A 20,520-nucleotide genomic window follows, 5' to 3' on the forward strand; every position below is an offset into this window, starting at 1 on the left:
ATCACTCCCCTCCCTTCCAAAGGAGCAATAAACATTTCCCTAATGAAACAAACATCCGCTCCCATGCACCCCATCACACCCTGTTTGAGATGTTGACCTGCATCGTCATCCCACAATAGAACATTCTCCTCCGGTCCCCCAGTCCCCTCTCCCCCTCAACGCCCTATCCAGCCACGCGATCTATTCCCAGTCCTTGGATGTTCTCCGGCGCTTAAATTCCTCGACTACTTCTTCTTCAATCTACCACCGGTAGTCGTCTACCAGGGGAGAAGCGTTTCCACTGGCCTTCTTTACAAGTCGGGATTCTATGTTTAGAGTTTTGATATCGGGCTGGCTTCCCTGTTTTGGGAAGAGGGGAGGTGAGCGTTGAACTTCTGAGTCAGAGACGGAAAGGTTTAGGTACGGAGTGAAGGCGGGAATGGATGAGGTAGGTCAGCAGGAAGAGATAGATAGATTACTAAGAGAAGACCAGCTTTCCCTCTCCCTCTTGCAAGTCTCCTTAATCTCCCTCGTTGCACTTGATTCATCTCCAAATCTTCCTACACCTGCACACACACACACAGCAGAGATTGATAGCAACATGACGACAGAAACCACGCACCTCCCCTCCATCCCTTCCTTCTCTGCATCTGCACAACACAGTATGATGTCAGGAACGCATCCTTCCGCTGGGGACTTTCGAGCACTGGCGGACTCGGATTCTCAAAAGCCCAACATCTCCCCAAACCCAAGCACATTCTGCATCCCATGGCCCTCGCAACTCCTGACTCAAACCCTCCACGCCCCATCACCACCTCCCTCTCACCAAACCGCCTATCCATATCCCTATCCCTATCCCTATCCCTACCTACCCTCTCCGCCCCTCTCAGCCTCCTCTCAGGGCTCGCGAACACCAGAGGATCCCCAAGTACTCAGGAACAGGATCCTCCCTTCCCCCTCCCCCTCATCTCGAGATCGGGATCTCCCTCCTGCACGTCACGATAGCCGCCATCCCCTCTCCACCTCCAACGCAGGACCCACAACCCTCCCTCCCCACCCAAGTTCCGCCTCAAAGTGGAGCAAGGATACCTGCCACTGCTCCCTGCACTTCCATTTCGCACCAACCACAGCCACAAACACAACCACAGCCACAACCACAGCCGCAAGCACAAGCACGGCAAAACCCACACCGACACCTGCTCGTCTTCTGCTTCCTGCGCCCTGCCTGGAACCGGGGATGTCGATTTCGGCAGATACGCAACGAGCACTAGTCTGTACGTAGCCGCGAATGCGAGGGATGCTTCAGCCGCCATCGGCCCCGCTGAAGACATCGCCAGAGCAGCAAACGCTCTCTGGACCCGTCTTTTGACGCACGTGGAAGGAGCCGTGGCAATGGCATTCGCAGTATCAATGTACCGCATCGCCTTCGGTAGGAAGAGCAGAGGAGAGGAGACGGAGGATAGGATGGGAGAGGAGAGGATAGAGGGATGGATGATCGATGGTCATACCGGGCGGGCAGGAACGGTGAAGGATGGGCGTGTATTCAAGACTGTAGATAGATAGAGAGTCATGCCTACCTTCTATTCCCAAAGATGGGAGTAGAAGATCTGTATAAAGGCAAGACAGGAAAGACTGGAATGGAGCAGCAGCATCAAAGTCACTCACTTCATCTGCCAAATCACCGCAAGGTGTAATATTATCAGGGGAGTTTATTCGACTGGTAACTAGCTAGGGACTGGGGTTCCGCAAACCCGCTCAACCAGGTGGCTCGAGAACTTAATCGACCAAGCACCTAGGAACAGATGAACGCCAAGCCTCCCACTGTGCAGGCATATCAAATCCAGCAAAGACAAAACAGCAAACGCCAAATGTTTTTTTTTCTTCTTTTCTTTTTTCAATGCTTCCGTGTGCGCCTCTCTCATGCTCATGAGTATGTATCTCCGGAACGCCAGAGAAATGCCGCTCCGATGATGCTGGGTATCGTGAATGCGAATATGGGGAGTACTCTACAAAAAGGAAATCTTGCTGAAACATTCAAATGCAATGCGGGAAAGGTCGGCTGTCGTGGAAAGGAGGAAGGTTTCGTGATGTAAAGAGGTATGTGGGTGGCAAATATGCGAACGACGAAGCTAGATCGCGCCAACTCGAGTTGAGTCGTTGGAAAGGTTCGTGTAGACATGTATTGTTGAGAATTTAGGAGAACGACGGAGCCTGGATGGCGCCGAAGCCACCGTTGTTCGGAGCAATGTCCTCCTGCTTCATCGTACCGTTAAGCATAGGACAAAGCCTGTTGTAAAGTGTTAGCATATGTGTTCTACAGAAAATAGATGCTGTAATTGAAACGCTGTGAACGAGGGAGGCTCATCGCGGAGCAGAGCTACTGAACAAGCTCGAACTCCTTGATGGCGGTTGAAGAAACTGGTTATTCGCAATTGGGGCAGTACTTTTTGTTGGTCTTGATGTGGCCGGCTTGTCCACAATTGGCACATTTGCGCGTGGTACCGGTTGGCTTCTCGGTGGTTGGGGCGGGAGTCGACGAAGGGGAAAGAGCGGTCTCGGGTTCAGCCGATCGACGAGCGTTGAGACGGCCCTTTTGCTTCTCTCGAGCGTAGCGACGGTCGCGGTTGCGATTGAGACGGACAAGTTCGTCGTCGAGTCTATGCACGGTTAGCTCTGTCACTACCTTAATCTAGGTTTGGACGTACCTCTTCTGGTTAATCCTGTCTTGTTCGGGATCGCCAGTCGGCTTGAGATTGTAGACACTTTACGAAGGTCGAGGTTAGCAAATGCGTCAATGGATCCTTCCGCCCCTTCCTAAATGTATCGTCTGCAGTGGTGGTTACTTACTTGATTGCCATAGCGTCGCGCTCACGACGGCGTCTGAGATACTGGGTGACAACACGGGGATCCTTCACAATCTCGACAACGTTGTCGACCTGGCCATAGGCATTGACGATCTTTCGGACAATGCGCAAGACGCGATTTGATTGTTGTGTACCACTGCTGAACACACTCGCGCTATCATCGAAGTGAGGAGCAGGAGTTGCCGTTGAATGAGGAGTCTGGGCCACACCAAACTGTGCGCGATCACCAGCTTCCTCGGGTGTAATGGCATTAACTTCTCGCTCGGCGTTGTTCGACAAATCCTCCTTCTGGGCCTCCCAGATGACTCGAATGGCGTCATTGTAGAGCTTTTGCTGGGTCTTGACGTTGTATCCATGACCATTGTTGTTCTTGGGATCCATCGCAGCGGCTCGAGCAGCTTCCATGGCTGGTGTGAGATCCGAATCAGGACCCTGAAGAGCTTCAAGATAGCCGCCCTTCATGGATGTCTTGATGAAGCTGAATGCGAGTCCACGACCTGATGGGTCTCCAGCACCATGAAGTCGAAGCATTGCCTTGTCGGCCGAAGCCTCCAAGAAGGCCTTCGTGGTCTTCCAAGGTGCGAGGTTCTGCTCCAAGCTCTCGCCTTCCTCGTCGCCAGCATCATCATCTTCCTCGATAGCGAAACCGGCGTCTTCAAGATGCTTTGCTCCAACTTGCATGGCATCAATCATACAAATCTCCTCTGGCTTGACCATGTTGCGGATTTGTGTTTCGTCGGGAATTACATCACCAGGCTTCATTCTCCAGACCTTCTCGGTCTTGTCATAGAGAATGAACTCCTTGAGCTTCTGCCGATTCTGCATGTCGCTGGAGTCGGTAATGTGGGCAGTGATATCTCCGATCTTCAAGTGATGTTGTGGGCTGTGGCGAATCTTTCGGTAGGCAATCATCTTCATGCGATTCTTGGCAGCATTCGTAACCTTTCTCGAATGAGGGCCAGGAACGTCCATAGAAGGAAATTGTTGTCCAACGGCGAAGAGGTTGTCGATATTTCGAATGTGCCAAGAGAAGCCGCCAACGCCAGTGCTGCTTCGGACCACCAAGAAGTCTGTGTTCTTTGGCTCATGCTTGAAGATGGGAGCACGGAACATCGAATTGTGGAGAGTTCGGACAGTCTCGCCGGGATCAACCATTCCAAAGTTTGCGAAAGGAGATCTGTCTTCAGGAAGCAGAACTTCAGTATCACCAAGCTTATCCTCTGGCTGCGGACGCTCCTTGTCATCAGCATCCTTGCGTCGGTAGTAATTGACAACTCGATTGCCCATGCCGAAGTTGGAAAGCACAGTAGGATGCTCCTCGGAGTACTCAAACAGGGTTGCAGTGGAGTAGTGATCAGAAAGAGAAAGGTCCTTGGTCTCCTTGAATAGTTCGATGGTTGACAAGCCCCGGGCTTCCTTCTTCTTTCGCATACCAGGCTTCGAGAAGAAGATAGGTTGATTAATGAATCTGGTGAGTTGGAGAGGGGGTCGATGGAATGATCGCAGTTCGTGGTTCTGGAGCTTGGTCCGATAGTAAGGCCATTGAAGCTTCTGAGCGGGCATACTATGTTCGATGGAGACACTACCAAGGTGTTGTCGAACCTTGCTTTGGTGATTCTCCTTCAGTGCATCGTATGCCTCGTCATTGGAGATGTTGAATCGTTCCTTAAGAGTCGAAGTGAAGGTGCCGGTTCCGACGCGCTTGTATCCTCTGGCGATGCGTTGGCGCTTCGCGGGCTTGAACTCTTGGACATCAACCAGAATGTATGGATCGTTGAGATCAAGAATGACGCGCTTCGAAGTATGGGCTGTCATTTGCTCGAAATTATCGAAGTTGGGAACAGGATATTGCGGAGCGAAAACGAAGTCAGAAAGCTTTGGCTTTTCAACGGTCTTTCTACGTTGTGAAGGATCTCCAAGAAACTCGCGCTCCCAGTCGTCCAAAGGTGCCTCCTCCTGCTCGATCTCAACCTCCGGGATCATATTGATCATTGACTCAAGGTCGAGGATCGCGATCTTGTGTTCAGCGTACGAACGACCGCCAACCTTCTCATTTGGGTCAGGGGGGGAGTAATCGAAGCCATCATCGCTGTCGCTCTCATCAGAAGACTCGTCGACAATCGCAACAAGACCTTTGATTTCTGCCTCTTCAACTCGCTTGCGCTTATCACCGGTTGCTGGACCTGCCGATCGAAAGGTCTTCTCCAAGTCAGGAGCAAGATCTAAGCTGGCTTTGGTCGGGTTGACGGACTTTGGTGTCTTTAGTGGTTGCTTCGGCTCAGCTTGTTCCTCGGGGCCCGGCATGAGCGTGTTCCAGGACAAGATACCGCCTTTCTCATAACCTTGCTTGACGTAGTCTTCGTAGATGGCCGCAGTTTCAGGGATAGTCGCGTCAAGAACCATGGGATCATTGGGGAAGTTGAGGTTGTAGAGATCCTCTTCCTCCTCAGGCTCCTCTGGCTCCAAGGAGGGCAAGGTGAGGCCGCCATTGACGCGTGATTGTTGCGCAGTGCCGTTGAGGTGAATTTCTTCGTGGACGTCGTGCTCGCCGAAGAGATCGTGTGTGTCTTCATCGCCAAATAGATCATCGACATCTAGGCCAGCATCGTCATCTTGTTCTAGCTTGATATCACCGCTGGCTGGTTCTTCGTCCGGGAGATCGTCATCATCGCTGATATCCTCGTAGTCCATAGCATCGTCTGCCTTCTCGCCGAGATCGAGGGGACGGTTGAGGTCGATGAGTGGGTTGCCGCCATCGCCGTTCTGTGTGGAGCTCAAGACGCTGGCAACGAGACGGTCATCTTCAGCCTGTCGCTCGTCCCAGTCGATGTTCTCGAGCTCGAAGTACTCGGGTGGGGGCATCTCGTGGGACGCCATGGTCTTGGGTGTTGATCCTGCTGTCCTCCACCGAGCAGATTCACCTCGAATGGGACCGAGGCTTATCAACGTGGAGACCGCGGCGCAAGAGTGTTCGCGATGTGATTTCGCAATGGAAAGAGACGCGCAAATGGTGACTATGTAGAGAAAAGAGTGGTGCAGGAGTTTGGTGTCGATTGAGATCGCAGTCGACGTTTGGTTGGTGTTGAAAAGAGGGCGCGAGGGGTTGGTTTTATCCCTTCGTCCGGTAGAAACTGTCCACGCTAGCAAGGGGGGCCTGGCTCAGGGCGAAAACGTATGCCTTTGCTTAGAAACCTATTAGTCATCTATCGCCTTTTCGCCCTGAGCCAGGCCCCCCTGCTAGTGTGGACAGTTTCTACCGGACGAAGGGATAGAAAACTGACGTCGGAGCTCTGGCGGAGGGAATGCGCGCTAACAGCACTAGCGCAGGATTTACAGGGCTGAATCACGTGCCATGGACATGGGTCTAAAGTTCCCCTCTCCACTTTCCAGGTGAATCGTAGCCATTCAATACAACCACCTTTGTTGCTGCAACCGCCTTACTTTTGCCTTTAAGTTACCCATTCCAAGCTAAGCTGCATTCATAGATTTTGTACATGCCGAAGGTTAGCCTTGTCATCGAGTCAGCTCATGCACAGTGGAACATAGCACCAGCTAGCTGCTGATCATTTGCGCCCTTGGATCAACTCCGGAACGAAAAGAAATTGTTCGACGAAAGTCACAGGCGGTGTTACATCTCATCAATAACTTCACAGCCTCTTAAACTTTGTTCTTTTATATTGGAGTTCCGAAAAAACCGGCAAGGGCCGAGGTGTCTGCGCTGGTCGAATCAACTGGCTGGGCAGTCTCGGTCATCAAACATGGCAGCTACCTCCTACTATCCCCTTTCTTCAAAGGAAGAATTGTTGAAATATTTTGTTGGAAAATCGTTGAAAGATGTTGTAACACCTGCGGCGGTGCTTGATCTGAGCAAATTAAAGAGCAACTGCAGCCAGATGCTGGAAGCTGTTGATACCTTGAAGTTTGGATGGAGAGCTCATATCAAAACACACAAGGTTTGGAGACCAACCCTTTCAGTGAAGCTGAGATTGTACCTCGCTGCATCTATATAATTATTAGGCGGCTTTGCACGCTTCGAATTACACCTCATGGGCTGATCTTTGTACAGACTACGGAACTCACAAGGCTGCAAGTTGGTGGAGGCTTGGGGCCAGTCAACATCATTGTCTCGACCTTGATAGAAGCTGAAAATATCATCCCCTTACTACTGGAATACGAAGCAGCAGGTAGAGTAGTCAGCGTAGGTTCTGGTTCATTCGCACACTGTTGACCATTTCTAACTCACTCCAGCTCCTCTACAGCTTCCCCGTGACTCCAGCCGCTGCCGAGCGCCTCTCCCTAATCTCCAAAGCCCTCGGACCGAACGGACTTTCTCTTATGGTTGACCACCCCGACCAACTCCCCGCAATTCTCGCCATTCATTACAATACCTCCATCGTTCCTCAGATCTTCCTCAAAATTGATATGGGCGCGCGCCGGGCCGGGGTAGCTCCTCAGACAGAAGCTTGTTCCTCTCTGCTCAGCTCCCTTCTCTCCTTTGAATCGGCAGGCAAGGCGCATCTTCTCGGCCTCTATGCCCATGCAGGACAATCATACTACGGCTCCCGTCGATCGACCGCCCTAGACTTGCTGCGTCAAGAATTCGAGGCCCTGCTCGTAACTGCCTCGGCCGTCCACTCTGTGACTCCATCTAAACATCTGATTCTCTCTGTCGGCGCAACACCTACCACAACCTCCATCCGCAATTTGCTCATCGACCACGAAGATTCGGATGCCACTCCTACGGTAGAAGGGAAAGCAATAGCAGCTTTAAGAGCCACAATCGCTGCGATACGGGAGCAGAAGTGCGCGATCGAAGTCCATGCTGGCGTCTACCCAACGCTTGATATCCAGCAGCTATCTACACATGCTCTTCCCACCGAAGGACCGCACGCAATGCTCACCTGGAATGATCTCGCTCTTACTATAGTTGCTGAAGTAGCTTCTGTCTACCCCAGCCGTGGGAAGAACGGCACTCCGGAAGCCTTACTTGGAAGCGGAACTCTCGCCTTGGGCAGAGAACCATGCAAAGCCTACGAAGGCTGGGGAATCTTGACTCCCTGGAATCGCCCAGGAGTCGGCATGCCTAGCGCTGGACCAGAGAACCATGTTGGGTGGCATGTTGGAAGGATTAGTCAGGAACATGGGATCTTGGTTTGGAGTGGAGAGGGGAATCCTGAAGAATTGAGCGTAGGGCAGAAGGTTCGGGTTTGGCCGAATCATGCTTGCGTTGCTGGGGCTGGGTTTGGGTGGTATTTAATTGTGGATGAGACGAAGGTAGGAAGGGAGGATGAGATTATTGATGTTTGGCCCAGGTGGAGAGGGTGGTGAAGCTTCAAATAAGCGGCTTTGGTATTGAGTAATATTACGGTAATGGATCACGAAGAAACGACGAATAGCTAGAAATGCTTTAATGAATCAAATGGCGTTCTAGAACATACACTGGAATGGTATACCCATCCAAAGCAAAACACCAAACGCCACATTTCCCTTCCCCAATTTTTGTCGACTTTTCACCAGCTCAGTCTATGATAGCCACTCATTTACACCTCTTCTCCACCACACTTGCGCCAAACTCCTGATACTCAGCCTTCGAAATCCACATCTGATGAAACGTCCCCAGACTCCCCAAAATGCTCCCCCCAATCCAGCTGCCAAATCTTCTCTCGGCCGTAAGTCCCGCCGCTTGGATCTTAATCCTCGCACCAGGATACATAGCCATCAGCTCATTGTTCAGTCTGTCCGTAAACCCATTAACCAGCGTCGTGCCTCCCGTAACTACAATATTCTGCAGCAAATGTGCACGCAGATCCATATCCACGGCGCTGATACTCGCCTTCACCATCTCCGGAATCGTCATCTTCGTGCCCGGCTGCTCATTGGGGACAGGGAGGGCGGCTTTCTCGTCCCACATGCCTTCAGCGACTGTTAAGCGCTCAACGCCCCACATTTGGTTCGCGCCATCTGGGAACTCGAAAACGCGGCCAGGCTGCGAGCGCGCATAGTCGAGGTTATTGCTGCCGGTGGCGTTCATGCTGTTTAGTCTGCCTGGCCCGGACCAGACTTGGACAACTGATTCTTTGAACTCAGTCAGAACACGCTCTTCTTCCAATGCTCTGAAGCTTTCCGAAGGCTCCTTCTCGTATTTTCGGTAGATGGCTTGGGCGGGAGCTCCTGCGTCGACAGGTGTCTTGGATGCAATCATGTAGTGTGGGATAAGCTCAACCTTTGGATCTTGTGATGCAAACAGGGAGCGCAGTTGTGACGACAGCCAGTTCCCACCGAGATTCGATCGCTGGACTGATTTCTTGAGGATCAAGCCATCGTGGATACCGATCACTGACGCAGTTGAAGCACCAACATCAACTACAAGAGCAGTAGCCTTGCCAGACCCAAACGCAGCCATGACACAGTTCCTTGCGAGCCAGAAGGCAGGACATCCCCAGCTCTCCATAGCAATCTCAATGCTCCTCTCCCTGTTCTTCACACTATTCCATGCCGTCTCTGTCATCAGCAGCGGATGCTCCTCAAGCGCCTTCTCCCCCTCCTCCACGGCCTCCATCTCCATCTCCAGATCCTTGTTATCATCATTCAACCCATTGTGCCTTGGATCCGCCTGCTTGAAGCTCGTCAATCGCGAAGTGATCGCGTATTCCCACAATGAGGTAGCAGTGTCCCAGTCCTCGACGATTCCTTCCTTGGACATGGGGTTGCGGATCTCGAGGTTCGCCTGGGGGTTGTGGATTGCGTTGTCGCCGAAGATGAGGCGTCCGTCGGGCGTTGCGCCGTAGTGGGAGTTGACGAAGGACTTTGGGGCATCTTCTCCTGCGAAGCCGGCGCGCACGCTAGAGTAACCTGGGTCCAGGACGATTGCTGAGACTTCATCTGCGAGGGGTTAGGGTTGAGCGAGGAGGGGGTTGAGAGCTTCGTACCTCCGCCGTAGACGTCCGTCGGCTGCATTGAGGAGTTCAATGTTTGAGCCGCCATGATTAACGCGTCCTGGGGTGATTACAGGAAGTGCTTGAGAAAGGCGGCGGAGAGATGTCAATTGTCGCGTAGGGAGGCTAGAAATTCGAGATGTGGTTCAGCGTTCGTGGCAGGCCAAAGGCGGTGAAGTTTTCTGCCGCGAGCTCCGCTTCCCAATAAGTGTTTTCACAACTCTCTCTCCGTCTACCTCAGTTCATCTCACTTTTACTAAGGTGTATTCCCCCCCCCTAAGTTTTATCACACATGAACTATTGTGTTTAAAGAGGAATGGTTTTCCTATTCTTTTGCCCCTGTCATTTCTTCACGATGCGGCATTTGAAACCGAGATTTTAGAAATAAGGAAATCAAAGCTGGTATTTTCCTTCCAAAATGCTTCTCCAGCCATCTGTCATTTGGAGGTTGCCATTTTAATATGGAGCTTCCACCGAGTTTTGGGGCAGCATTACAGCACCTGCGACGCCGGGACCGACTGTCTTGTGCCTTGCCAAGTTTGTGCTTGTCAGCCTCCTTAATACAACGCAGAGACCACTTCCAAGTTCCCTTCACTTCATTTTAGAATTTTTGGTTTGGATGTGTGGGATATACACCCGTCGTAACTTCCATCCAATAAGCTTGTCCAGTCAGCTCGAGTCTCACCCCAAATCACACCCAGAAACGATGGCCGGCGAGATGACAAAGAAGGAACTCGGAGCTGGTTTTATTCCAACCACAATTACTTTGTGTATCTTGGTGCCCTTTTTCTGAAGTGTCAGCCCTTCCCCCGTGAGAATAATAAGCTAGTTTTATGGCGGCAGAGGTAGGACACCCAGCGGCGCCTCAGTCAGTCATATATAACCTTCACACTTGTCATGCCAGAAAATGTTTCTTTTCTCTTCATCATTCCCTCACGATTTTCTCTCCCGCTAAAAAAATGGCTTCTCTCCAAGCAGACCCGTTGCAAAGTCCCTCGTCCCGTTCTTCGCAAGAAATTCAAGCAGAGAGTCATACCCAAGAGAAGTCTATCACAGTCACGGGGAGCTCTGAGAATGCTACCCAGTCACCAAAGGAAGGCCCACAAGACATTTCCGAGGACGAAACCATCACCGCCAAACATGACCTCAGCTTCTACATGATCATGTTCTCGCTCGCCGTCGTCGTGTTTTTCTCTGCCATGGACGCAACCATTATCGTCGCCGCCTTCCCTACTATCTCACACGAACTACATGGTGGTGATAAGTACGCCTGGATAGCCAACTGCTTCGTCCTTGCCTCAACGACTGTCCAGCCGCTCATCGGTCAGCTGGCAAACATCTTCGGGCGTCGCAATCCCATGTTGATCTCCGTCTCCCTTTTCGCCTTGGGCTCCGGCATCGCTGGTGGAGCCACGAATATCGCGATGCTGATTGCAGGACGCACCTTAATGGGTATAGGCTCCGGCGGCATTATGGTGCTCACGGAGCTCATCATTTGTGATTTGGTATCGTTGAGAGAAAGGGGGAAATACCTTGGTCTGATATTGGGTGGCAGTGGTCTCGGTGTCCCTCTTGGACCGGTCATCGGAGGTGCATTGGCGCAGGCAAACTGGCGTTGGGTGTTCTACATCAATCTACCTGTGTGTGCCGTGACACTGGCCCTTCTCGTCGTCTTCCTCCGACTGAGGCACACTCCAGAAGCATCCTGGAAATTGGCGTTCGCACGAATTGATTACTTCGGAAGCTTCCTTTTCATCTCATCAATAACCTCTATTCTCCTCGGCCTGATATTGGGCGGCACCGTCTTTCCCTGGTCATCGTGGCGAGTAGTACTTCCACTCGTTCTGGGGGTTGCAGGCTGGGCACTCTTTCACGTCTTCGAATACTCCTCCTGGTGCAAAGAACCTATCATCCCACCACACATCTTCGGCAACAGCACCACCTCCACAGCCCTTATCCTCAACTTCATTTCTGGCATGCTGTTGGAATGGACAACTTTCTTTCTCCCTGTCTACTTCATGGGCGTCCTGACCACCTCACCACTGAAAGCAGGCGTCGATATCCTCCCATTCACGCTCTTCGTGGTGCCCTGCTCTGTGGTCTCCGGTGCACTCATCACGATATATGGCACCTATCGCCCTATTCATTGGACCGGTTTCGCCATCGGTGCCATCGCCTACGGTCTTCTATCGGTTCTGATGAGCATTCAAGTAAAGCGGCATGGATATGTTTCCAGCTCCTAGTCGCAGGGAGCATAGGGCTGCACATGATGTCTACACTTCCCGCCGTTCTTGCACCCCTCCCGGAATCGGACGTCGCGGCTGCGCTGGGCACATTCGCCTTCCTCCGTGTCTTTGGCTGGGTGTGGGGTATCTCGATTCCGTCTATCGTGTTTAATGGGCAGTTCAACAAAAATCTCTCCCAGATTGACAATGAAGCTCTTCGAGCCACATTAGTAAATGGCGCTAGTTATGGATATGCGTCCCAAGGTTTCTTGTTGAGTTTAACCAAGAAGGAGAGGGAGCAGACTGTGAAGGTTTATGCTCAGGCGATGAAGACTGTTTGGCAGGTTGCAGCTACTTTCTCTGCGGTAGCGTTCTTTATGGTCTTCTTGGAGAAGCATGTTGTGTTGAGGACGGAGTTGAATACGGCATTTGGGATTGAGCAGAAGAAGAAAGGGGGGGGGGTCTTGAAGGGAAGGAGGTGGGGGTTGGGGAGAAAAAGAAGAATGAGGATGCCGTGGAGAGTAGCCGGTGTAGGGTTCAGGAAAAGGAGTAGCGCGGTATTTAATCATGATGGATGATGATGAATTGAGGGGATAGGGACGCTGCGCCTGGTCACGGCAATGGAAGAGATATATCGACTGCTGAGGGGCAAGTTGGGTGGTACGTATTATGAGGATCCGATAACGTATCCTGGGTTTGCAGGATTGGGTCTGGGGAAGGTCGAAGGGTGATGTACAGCGTATTGATCGATAAATTGAAACATCTACCAAAATTCAGACTTGTGAGCAAGGACGCTTCCCTATTCTCAAGTTCCACCAACACCACAACTTCTCTAAATCTCGGTGACTCTTCAGTGTTATCTTGCCCTTTTATTCCAAACTCTGTCTTTTGGCTTTCTTAGAAGTTTCTCTAAAACGCCATCAAGCTCCCCTAATCTATTTAAATGTCTTCCCAATCACTATTGCCATCACCCTCACTCTTTTAATACCTGTTTTTTCTCCGATCAGAATGGTGCGATGTCTCCTCCAGGCTGTTTCGTGCGTCAACCCTAGAATGGTTAGGGGACAGCCACGACAAGATAGGGGTAAGCGTGGTTTATCCATGGTCAGATCAGAAAAGGTCATCTCCAGAAAGCATTGTATTCAGCTAATGGCGCATCCTAATTGCCATTTTATCACAGATAAAGGCAACGCAACACTGAATACCGCTCAATTTCTGATCAAGATGTACAGTCCTAGCTATGGTGCTGCTTTGCTACATGTCTGCCTTGTTCTTCTGATACCGAGGACGGAGCCATGGCCGAGATCTGCCGCGGGAAATATGGTTTTGAAGATCGTTTTCCTGAATTCGTTGATATATTTTGTTGAGGCTGAGGTATAATGTCTGGATCACAGTGCTGTGTGATTCGTGGGTATCTTTGAAAGAAGGGGGTGGATGCAAGTGGCAGTGCGTGAGATGTGGTAGTTGGTGGACGATGACAGGTGTGTCTGTCCTGATGGATGGGAGACGGGCATAGCAATGGAACTTGTGCTCTCTTCCAAACATGCCGGAATTGTTAGCTGGTGTCCAATAGATATTTATTTCATTGCAACTCGAAGTCCTCCAGCTTCAGCTCCTCTCTTTCTAGCATCCCCATCGCCTCGCCATACATGTATCCATCGACGTATGCTTCACCGAGATTGATATAGTGATCTTCGACTTTTCGAAGGATCACAGGGTGGCAACACCCTAGTGGAATGCATATAATATCGCCCTCTATCACTTCTTGGGACGCGAGACCCATTGCTTTCGATGAGCTAATGAAAAAGCGGCGATCCCAGATCCTTATTAAAATAAGATCTATCCAGGGTCGCATAACACTCATAGCATCCGCTTCCACGACATCCTCTGTAATAGCCGCGTTGTCTTTCTTCTCCAGAGCTAAATAGGATTTCCAGTAGCTAAGGAGAATAGACGTCTCAGGTTTGGCCAGATTCGAACCCGACACAAGCAAAGAAAGATAACCCAAAATTCCCAAGAGAAACTCGGACTTAGTTCTAAGTCCAAGGTTCCTTTTCTCTACCCTATTGATAATCAGAACCCGAATAAAGGCTTCATGATCTGCACTTGATGTTTTGTCCATTCTGGCAATAAGCTCCCACAATTTGAGGAGTGCTCTGGTGCCATGGAATATGTCCCAGTAATTGACCATTCCGCTCCGTGCACCAAGAAGTTCAATATAGCCAATATTAACTCCTTTAAAGATCATCCCGTCCCCAATAAAGCGAGCAACTGCTTTAGTTTGACCCGCAGAACAATACCAGAACTCTGGTCGAATAACATTATGGAGAAAAAAATGCGAAGGAGACCTGGCAGCCATCGACCAATCTGGAACCCATGACGGCAAATTATATAAATTTCGGCCAGGAACAAGCCGAGTAATAATATCCAGCTTCCTAGAAGTCTCGATTTCCAGTTGGGCGAAATTAGTAAACACGACCTTTGGTGATAAATTATAGTCGACCACAACTTTATAGTTACTAGTCTCATTTGCCAGTGCTGCCAGTCCATAAATCATGTCTCTCGGATCCGATGCCTGTCTCTTAAAGTGGTGAAGTAAATAGTTATAGAAACTCGGTCGGATAGAGACTAGCTCCTGCTTCCAGTAGGACATTGCTTGTATTCCGCCATCGAGAAGGCGGGATCTAGCGTACGCGTTCCCTGGTAAAACATCGCATAGCAAGTCTCTAGAAAACCCATCGAGTTCTAACATTCGACGGAAGAGTTGTTGGACAGTATATAAATGCTTTGCTTTTAACGAATTTCCGCCGCAATAGAAGACGATCCTTTTCGCAACCGTGAGCTCCTGGACAATCCAGATCCTTCCCCAGTAATCGCGACTAAGAACATTCCAGAGACTCAATAACTTCTCTCTTATATCAGGTTTCGAAAAACGTTTAGTGATCCATCTTGTCGAGTTGCGGTGTTGGTAGAGCTCCCGCACAAGCTGGATTGCTAGGTCGCTATCCTGATAGCTTGGCCCAAGCCAGACGATAACTTCAGTCGCTTTCTCATAAATCGTCTTCATCTTGGCAACCTGGTGGTTTCTCTCTCTACCAATCGACTGATTAATACAGATAGCATCAATCCATACGACCAGCTCGGCATAATCGGATTGGAATCGGTTCAAAGCGTGCCAAAGATTATCCCTCACTTCAAACTGAAATCCGTTAAGGTATATCGTGTGCTTGGGATCGGACTCGCTCCCCCAGGTGTATGACAGTGCTTTATATGACGGATATTGATCGAGGTCTTCGTGAAACAGTTCGCAGTAGAGCTCGCTCGAGTTATCTCCGTGAGCCTTTCGTGACTTCGCATTCCTTGGCAGAATACGAAGGAGGCGAATATGATTCCCATCATGATTAAGTTCTCGGTATGTGAAAACTCGTGCTTCCGCTCCAGCGGGGCTTTGATTGTGAACATGATGGGCGACTTGTGTGCGCGGATTGCGGCTTCGCAGGCACTTCACTAACTTGCTCATAATGAGAGATCAAATTTCCAAAGTGCGGAGGCTGCCAAGCTCGATTGAAAGGCTGTGAGTTCCAAAGTATGCAGAGCTCCGACCTCGATTGAAACGCTTGCGATCTGAAGTTGATGTGACGAGAAATCCCGTGTAGGCAATTCCCCTGCGTCCGCTGTAGCCCGCTGCATGGCTTACGAGTTACTCCGCCTCCGCCACAAACACCATTGCAGCCCATTCTCCCTTCCTACCAATCACAAAGTTACCCCGCTCTTCTAGCCACAAACTCTAACTACCATCGTAAGAGACGGTCGTACCAAAGGCCCACTTATTCCTATCGGAACACCAAAAATTTGTGATTTTTTCAAAGTGCTTAGAAAATTCTAAAAACTCCCAGAGTTATTATAGTGGAGTCCCTGATCATGATTATTGACTTTATTTCCTCGATTTGTTGCGTTAGGGCGAAATCGCGCTTTGGGCCGTTGAGGGATGTGAGCCTTTGTCAGGTGAACCCGTTTACGAGTTAGCTATGTCTCAGGCAGCAGACATATCGGTGAGACAACACATCACTACGAGCAAAAAAATATTTCCAAATCACTTTTACGTTGATGTAGGCACATAAAAATGCCGTTTCAGAGTCAATTCTCGCTGTCCCTTGAGCTCACAAAGCTCATACCTATGGGTTCAGCGGCCGCTGGGAAAACGTACGAGGCTGCGATGAGCCTTGCAAGAGATCTTCAGGTAAGGCTCAACTTTTATATTTCCAAGTTTTCTTTGATCAAACTCTATTGCGTCAATGAGATGGAGATTTGTCATTTCTCTAACATTTTCAGAGTTCTGGATCAGATATCGTCGTCGAAGAAGATCTTGCCGAGCTTTTTGGGCAATCACGTATTACCAGGCAAATGGCTTCAACTTTTCGCACCGTCGTCTCAAAAGCAAAGCCCCCACAAAAACTTTGTGAAGGAATAGCCTTGTGTGATGGTCCAGGACCGACTGTTATCCGAGCTCTTACACAAGACACGTATTTCTCAATGGTGTTACAATGTTCGTTGAAATCTTATTAATCCTTCATGGGTGCAGAAGGATAAATATTATTCCAATGATTACTACTCATTCTACTTCAACATCTTTCTTTTGGAATTTCAATTATTCTGACACTTTTAGGTTCGTTTCTGCTCTGTGTTCATGAGAAAAGCTCGCTTGCTGCAGCCATCGCGTATCATTTCGAGAAACAAGCTCAACATGTTCCAGAAGGACGAGCTGTAAGACCGACTCCAAGCCGAGACGGTATTCGAGGCTTTTTACAAGCATGTGAAGATCAGACTTCATCTTTCAACTGGCAAAACGTTCTTCTGGCTGTTGGTGCAACACTTGGAATCTCTGGAAAGGCCATGTACGTTATGCCCCGTGTCACACTCTTTACGCAAGCATCCCACGACTCTTCGCCCTAAGAACAAGTACGAAAATAACGTCTAAAATTAGATTAGAAGCAATGCCTTCTGTAATATTCAGAGGCTTACTCAGTATGCTACCCCTAGTCCAGCATTTCCCCGAGGAACGCCTCATACACTTAGAGACGGACCGTGGCGTTTGCAGCATCATCACATGGGCACATCATATTCTAGGCTTACCAATCTTGGTGAGATTACACGATAGCGGAGAAATTGTGGAGTACCACTTTGGTTCGTCTGAAGTTATCATTATCGATGTTCGCAGTAAGGTCCAGGAAAGCTTCTTACCATCGGGTGAACCTACTATGAGGCGCAGCCTTCCAACGATCACTCTTCTTGAAAGTTCAGGTAAGGAAAGATTATTTACGATGGTAGAAGAGCCCGACGAAGATGTAATTGATGCTACTTTTAAGACCCCTGCATGCGGGTATGGAAGTAAAATCTTCAACGCAGAGGTCTCGCTAGAGGACGGCAAAGAAAAGGTGATTACAGAGATGGCACATATAGCAACGGCATTTGCTATCTGCATATCAAAGGTACTTAGTGTTTCAAGCAATGACGCTCCCTCTACTGCTTCCGCCGCAGTAAGTCCTTTGTCGGACACTGTCTCTGAGGGTGTTGATATTGAAGATCGAAGTGTACGGGATGAAGCATGCTCCCTCTTGCCGTACGAAGTTTCCAAAACTCGTATTTACGAGGCAGCCACCTTACTCTTCGGTGACTTGAAACTCATGCGGAAGAAAGTAGACCAATACGTGGTTAAGTACTCTGAGCGACCTGTGTCTGAGCTTCCAATACCTGAAGTAATCTCGGCGATGATTCAAGGCTGGCCGGAAAGAGGCGCCCGTATGCCATCAGAGGCTGCAGGTTCTGCAACAGAATGGCCGAGGTTTCGCCAAATTGCAATGCAGCTTAGCACCTTGATCCTCGCGTTTGCACACGTTACCGATCTCCACGCGGCTTCCGGCTTGCCTCTGTGTCAGTTTCCTCACCTACTATCTGGCACTGATCTATTGAAGCAAATAGCGACGTGGGATGGGTCTAAGCCACTTCAGATCAAAAGTGACGTTTGGTTTGAAGTAATAGTACAACTCACCATCGGCCATACAACGGAAACCTCTTTCGAGACGACCAGTTTAATAAGTGCACGCGGATGGAGTATTTTCTTGAATACCTTTGGCGATGCTGATCCGAGTTATATAGGTATTGGGAACCAAATTTCTTGGCAGAGTCATGTTTTATATCCCTTGTTTGCTGACATTTCTCAGATCCAGGGTTCCTTGCCATCAAAAAAGGAGTCCCGTGCCGAAACGGTGTCTGGAAACATCGAGTGATCGATGGCCCTAATCAGGTCCGCGACCATTTGATTTGGAAACTAGAGGCAAGCCCCGGAGAATCCGTTGCACTCTCCTGTGCTGCAACCGTTACTTGCGGAACCCCTCTTGTAGGCGAGCGCGAGGACAACTTTGTTGTCAGTATTAGAGTACAGACCGTGGATGGCGGTGTCTCTGATAGTTCAAGTACTCCAAACATCATTCGGCGAACTGGCTACAACGAGCTTGCAAAAGCTCTTTGGAGAACTCAGAGATCCAAGCCTTGCCAGCATCACCCACGACTTGGTGAGAAGGTTGTTCTCGAACCGGGAGTTATAGCTGTGTCTGGATTCGGGGATTGCAAAGATATGAAGGATCTTGGAGGATCAGACATAATAATTTGCTTGACTGCTTGCGATCCTACCGCCCGATGGCGGGCTCTGCTTTCAATGGCTTGTCAAAGCACAGCTGAAGGATGTGGATATCCACCGGTCATGCTCCGGGGAAGAGATTGCTGCTTTTCATGTGTGATTCAGCAGACTTGGCAGAAGGGTGCACCAGGCGATACCTGGTGCATCGTCCTGTAACTCTAGAAAAGTAGCAAGATATTCATTTTCACGCTCTTTGAATCTTATCTATCGAAATTCAAGATCGCTTTGATGTTTTGCATGGGTTTTAATGGCAATAAATTCTTTGTTCGGTTCGTATAAGTTCTGCACCATTTCTAATTTATTTTCTAGGTTGCAGTAAGTTATCCCAGATATCTCTCTAGACTTTTTCCATAACAATAAATTATAACAAATCAAGGCGGTTTATTTTGGCTCAACTATATTTTAATAAGAAAATTAAAGTTAATATTCGATTCTAGAGGAACTTAAATTCGTTCAGTTAGATAAGATAAAGTTATATATTTCTTATAAATAATTTCCTTTATTTATATTAAAAATATTACTTAAAAAAGCCTTTTACTTATATAATATATTTTTTAATAAATAAGAGAAATAAACTTATTTTACTAATAGCTTATAATTCCTTAAAAAATTATAAAATATTTTTAAGACTAGTTAAGTTTTATTATATAATAAATATAAAAAATAAGCTATTTAAATAAACTTATACTTATATGTTAATTAATATAATAGTAATTAAAGAAATAAAAGAATATTAGTAATAGTAAATTCAAGGATTTTAATGAAATATAATTAAAAGAAATTACTTAAGTAAAGAATTACTTTTTTAATTAATTATAATATATATAAAGAAATAAACTCGCTATTACTTAAATTAATTTCCTTATATATTAATATAGTTATAAAAAGCTTTTATTTAATTAGTTAAAATTATAAAGCCTTTTTATTATTAAATATTCGAATTAAATTAAATTATTTAAAAAAGAACTTTAATAAAATAAAATAATATTACTAGTTTTATTAAATAATACTCGCTTTTATAAAGGGCTTATTAAAGTAAATGTAATATAACAAAATTAAGAATTAAAAAGGCGAAGTATAAAATAAATAAAAGTATAATTGAGGATTTTAATTTTAATTTTAAAAAAGAAAGAGTAATTAAATAAAAGAATTTAAAAAAATTAATTCCTATTTAAGTTATTATTATAATTTAAATCGAGTAAAGTAATTATAATAATTAAATAAGTTAATATATTTATTAAAAAAGTTAATAGCTATAAAAAAAATATAATATAAGAAAATAATATAATTATAATTAAGGCGAGATATATAAGTTATTATAAAAAAATAAAAAATAAATCAAGTTCTTAAGTATTATAATAGCAGAATTAAAGTAATAATTAAAGACTTAAAGTTTTAAGTGTTACGCTCTGCCGCTCCACTAGTAAATTTAGCATTACGTAATCATGCGATAACGCATACGGCTGGCTAGTATTTAGAATACCAAAGCTCCTGTATATACGAGCTTCCTTCCTTAGTTTAGAATCCTCGGATTAAGAGCCACTCTACTTTGCTTTCCAAGCCCAGAGCCCGGTATCGTGATATTAAGAATCTTATATATTAAAAATACTAAGCTAAAGAGAAGAAAAAGTAAGAAATAAAAGAAGAGAAATACTAATTAAAATTACTAAAATACTAGCTAGCTAAATAAAACTAGTTATATAATAGCTACTTTATATAACTCTAGTTAGTACTATTATAAATATAAAGAAAATAAAAGAATTATTAATATAAAATAAAATATAATTTATATAAATAATATTAAAAAATAATATTATATT

The 20,520-nt window shown here is 47.5% G+C and overlaps 8 protein-coding genes across 8 annotated transcripts; 5 read left to right on the forward strand and 3 right to left on the reverse strand.

Annotated features, from left to right (window-relative positions):
* Positions 1-170: 170 nt before the first annotated feature.
* Positions 171-1,521, forward strand: K444DRAFT_380012 (uncharacterized protein). Its single transcript, XM_024872336.1, has one exon. The coding sequence runs from the start codon at positions 419-421 to the stop codon at positions 1,259-1,261; it is 843 nt and encodes a 280-aa protein (XP_024738712.1). The 5' UTR covers positions 171-418; the 3' UTR covers positions 1,262-1,521.
* An 880-nt stretch (positions 1,522-2,401) lies between these two features.
* Positions 2,402-5,705, reverse strand: K444DRAFT_526942 (uncharacterized protein; the record flags this gene model as incomplete). The annotated part of the gene is made up of 3 exons (XM_024874595.1): positions 2,402-2,636; positions 2,685-2,741; positions 2,827-5,705. 3 exons carry the CDS (start codon positions 5,703-5,705, stop codon positions 2,402-2,404), a joined length of 3,171 nt encoding a protein of 1,056 aa, XP_024738713.1.
* An 896-nt stretch (positions 5,706-6,601) lies between these two features.
* Positions 6,602-8,271, forward strand: K444DRAFT_560048 (uncharacterized protein; the record flags this gene model as incomplete). The annotated part of the gene is made up of 3 exons (XM_024876889.1): positions 6,602-6,796; positions 6,910-7,041; positions 7,092-8,271. 3 exons carry the CDS (start codon positions 6,602-6,604, stop codon positions 8,169-8,171), a joined length of 1,407 nt encoding a protein of 468 aa, XP_024738714.1. The 3' UTR covers positions 8,172-8,271.
* On the reverse strand, positions 7,895-9,843 carry K444DRAFT_560051 (Actin/actin-like protein). Its single transcript, XM_024876890.1, has 2 exons — positions 9,773-9,843; positions 7,895-9,725 (listed from the first exon to the last, which is right to left on the reverse strand). The coding sequence occupies exons 1-2, from the start codon at positions 9,825-9,827 to the stop codon at positions 8,380-8,382; spliced, it is 1,401 nt and encodes a 466-aa protein (XP_024738715.1). The 5' UTR covers positions 9,828-9,843; the 3' UTR covers positions 7,895-8,379.
* An 894-nt stretch (positions 9,844-10,737) lies between these two features.
* K444DRAFT_642714 (MFS general substrate transporter) lies at positions 10,738-13,383 on the forward strand (the record flags this gene model as incomplete). The annotated part of the gene is made up of 4 exons (XM_024884771.1): positions 10,738-10,768; positions 10,835-11,959; positions 11,995-12,464; positions 13,372-13,383. 4 exons carry the CDS (start codon positions 10,738-10,740, stop codon positions 13,381-13,383), a joined length of 1,638 nt encoding a protein of 545 aa, XP_024738716.1.
* On the reverse strand, positions 13,088-15,606 carry K444DRAFT_612041 (HET-domain-containing protein). Its single transcript, XM_024880057.1, has one exon. The coding sequence runs from the start codon at positions 15,521-15,523 to the stop codon at positions 13,586-13,588; it is 1,938 nt and encodes a 645-aa protein (XP_024738717.1). The 5' UTR covers positions 15,524-15,606; the 3' UTR covers positions 13,088-13,585.
* A 520-nt stretch (positions 15,607-16,126) lies between these two features.
* K444DRAFT_642715 (uncharacterized protein) lies at positions 16,127-16,956 on the forward strand (the record flags this gene model as incomplete). Its single annotated transcript, XM_024884772.1, has 3 exons — positions 16,127-16,243; positions 16,336-16,549; positions 16,670-16,956. The coding sequence occupies 3 exons, from the start codon at positions 16,127-16,129 to the stop codon at positions 16,954-16,956; spliced, it is 618 nt and encodes a 205-aa protein (XP_024738718.1).
* On the forward strand, positions 16,737-18,969 carry K444DRAFT_380095 (uncharacterized protein). The gene is made up of 3 exons (XM_024872337.1): positions 16,737-16,898; positions 16,993-18,159; positions 18,225-18,969. Exons 2-3 carry the CDS (start codon positions 16,998-17,000, stop codon positions 18,854-18,856), a joined length of 1,794 nt encoding a protein of 597 aa, XP_024738719.1. The 5' UTR covers positions 16,737-16,898; positions 16,993-16,997; the 3' UTR covers positions 18,857-18,969.
* Positions 18,970-20,520: the final 1,551 nt, after the last annotated feature.

This window comes from Hyaloscypha bicolor (genome assembly GCF_002865645.1).
Source record: "Hyaloscypha bicolor E unplaced genomic scaffold K444scaffold_56, whole genome shotgun sequence".
Lineage (NCBI taxonomy): Eukaryota > Fungi > Ascomycota > Leotiomycetes > Helotiales > Hyaloscyphaceae > Hyaloscypha > Hyaloscypha bicolor.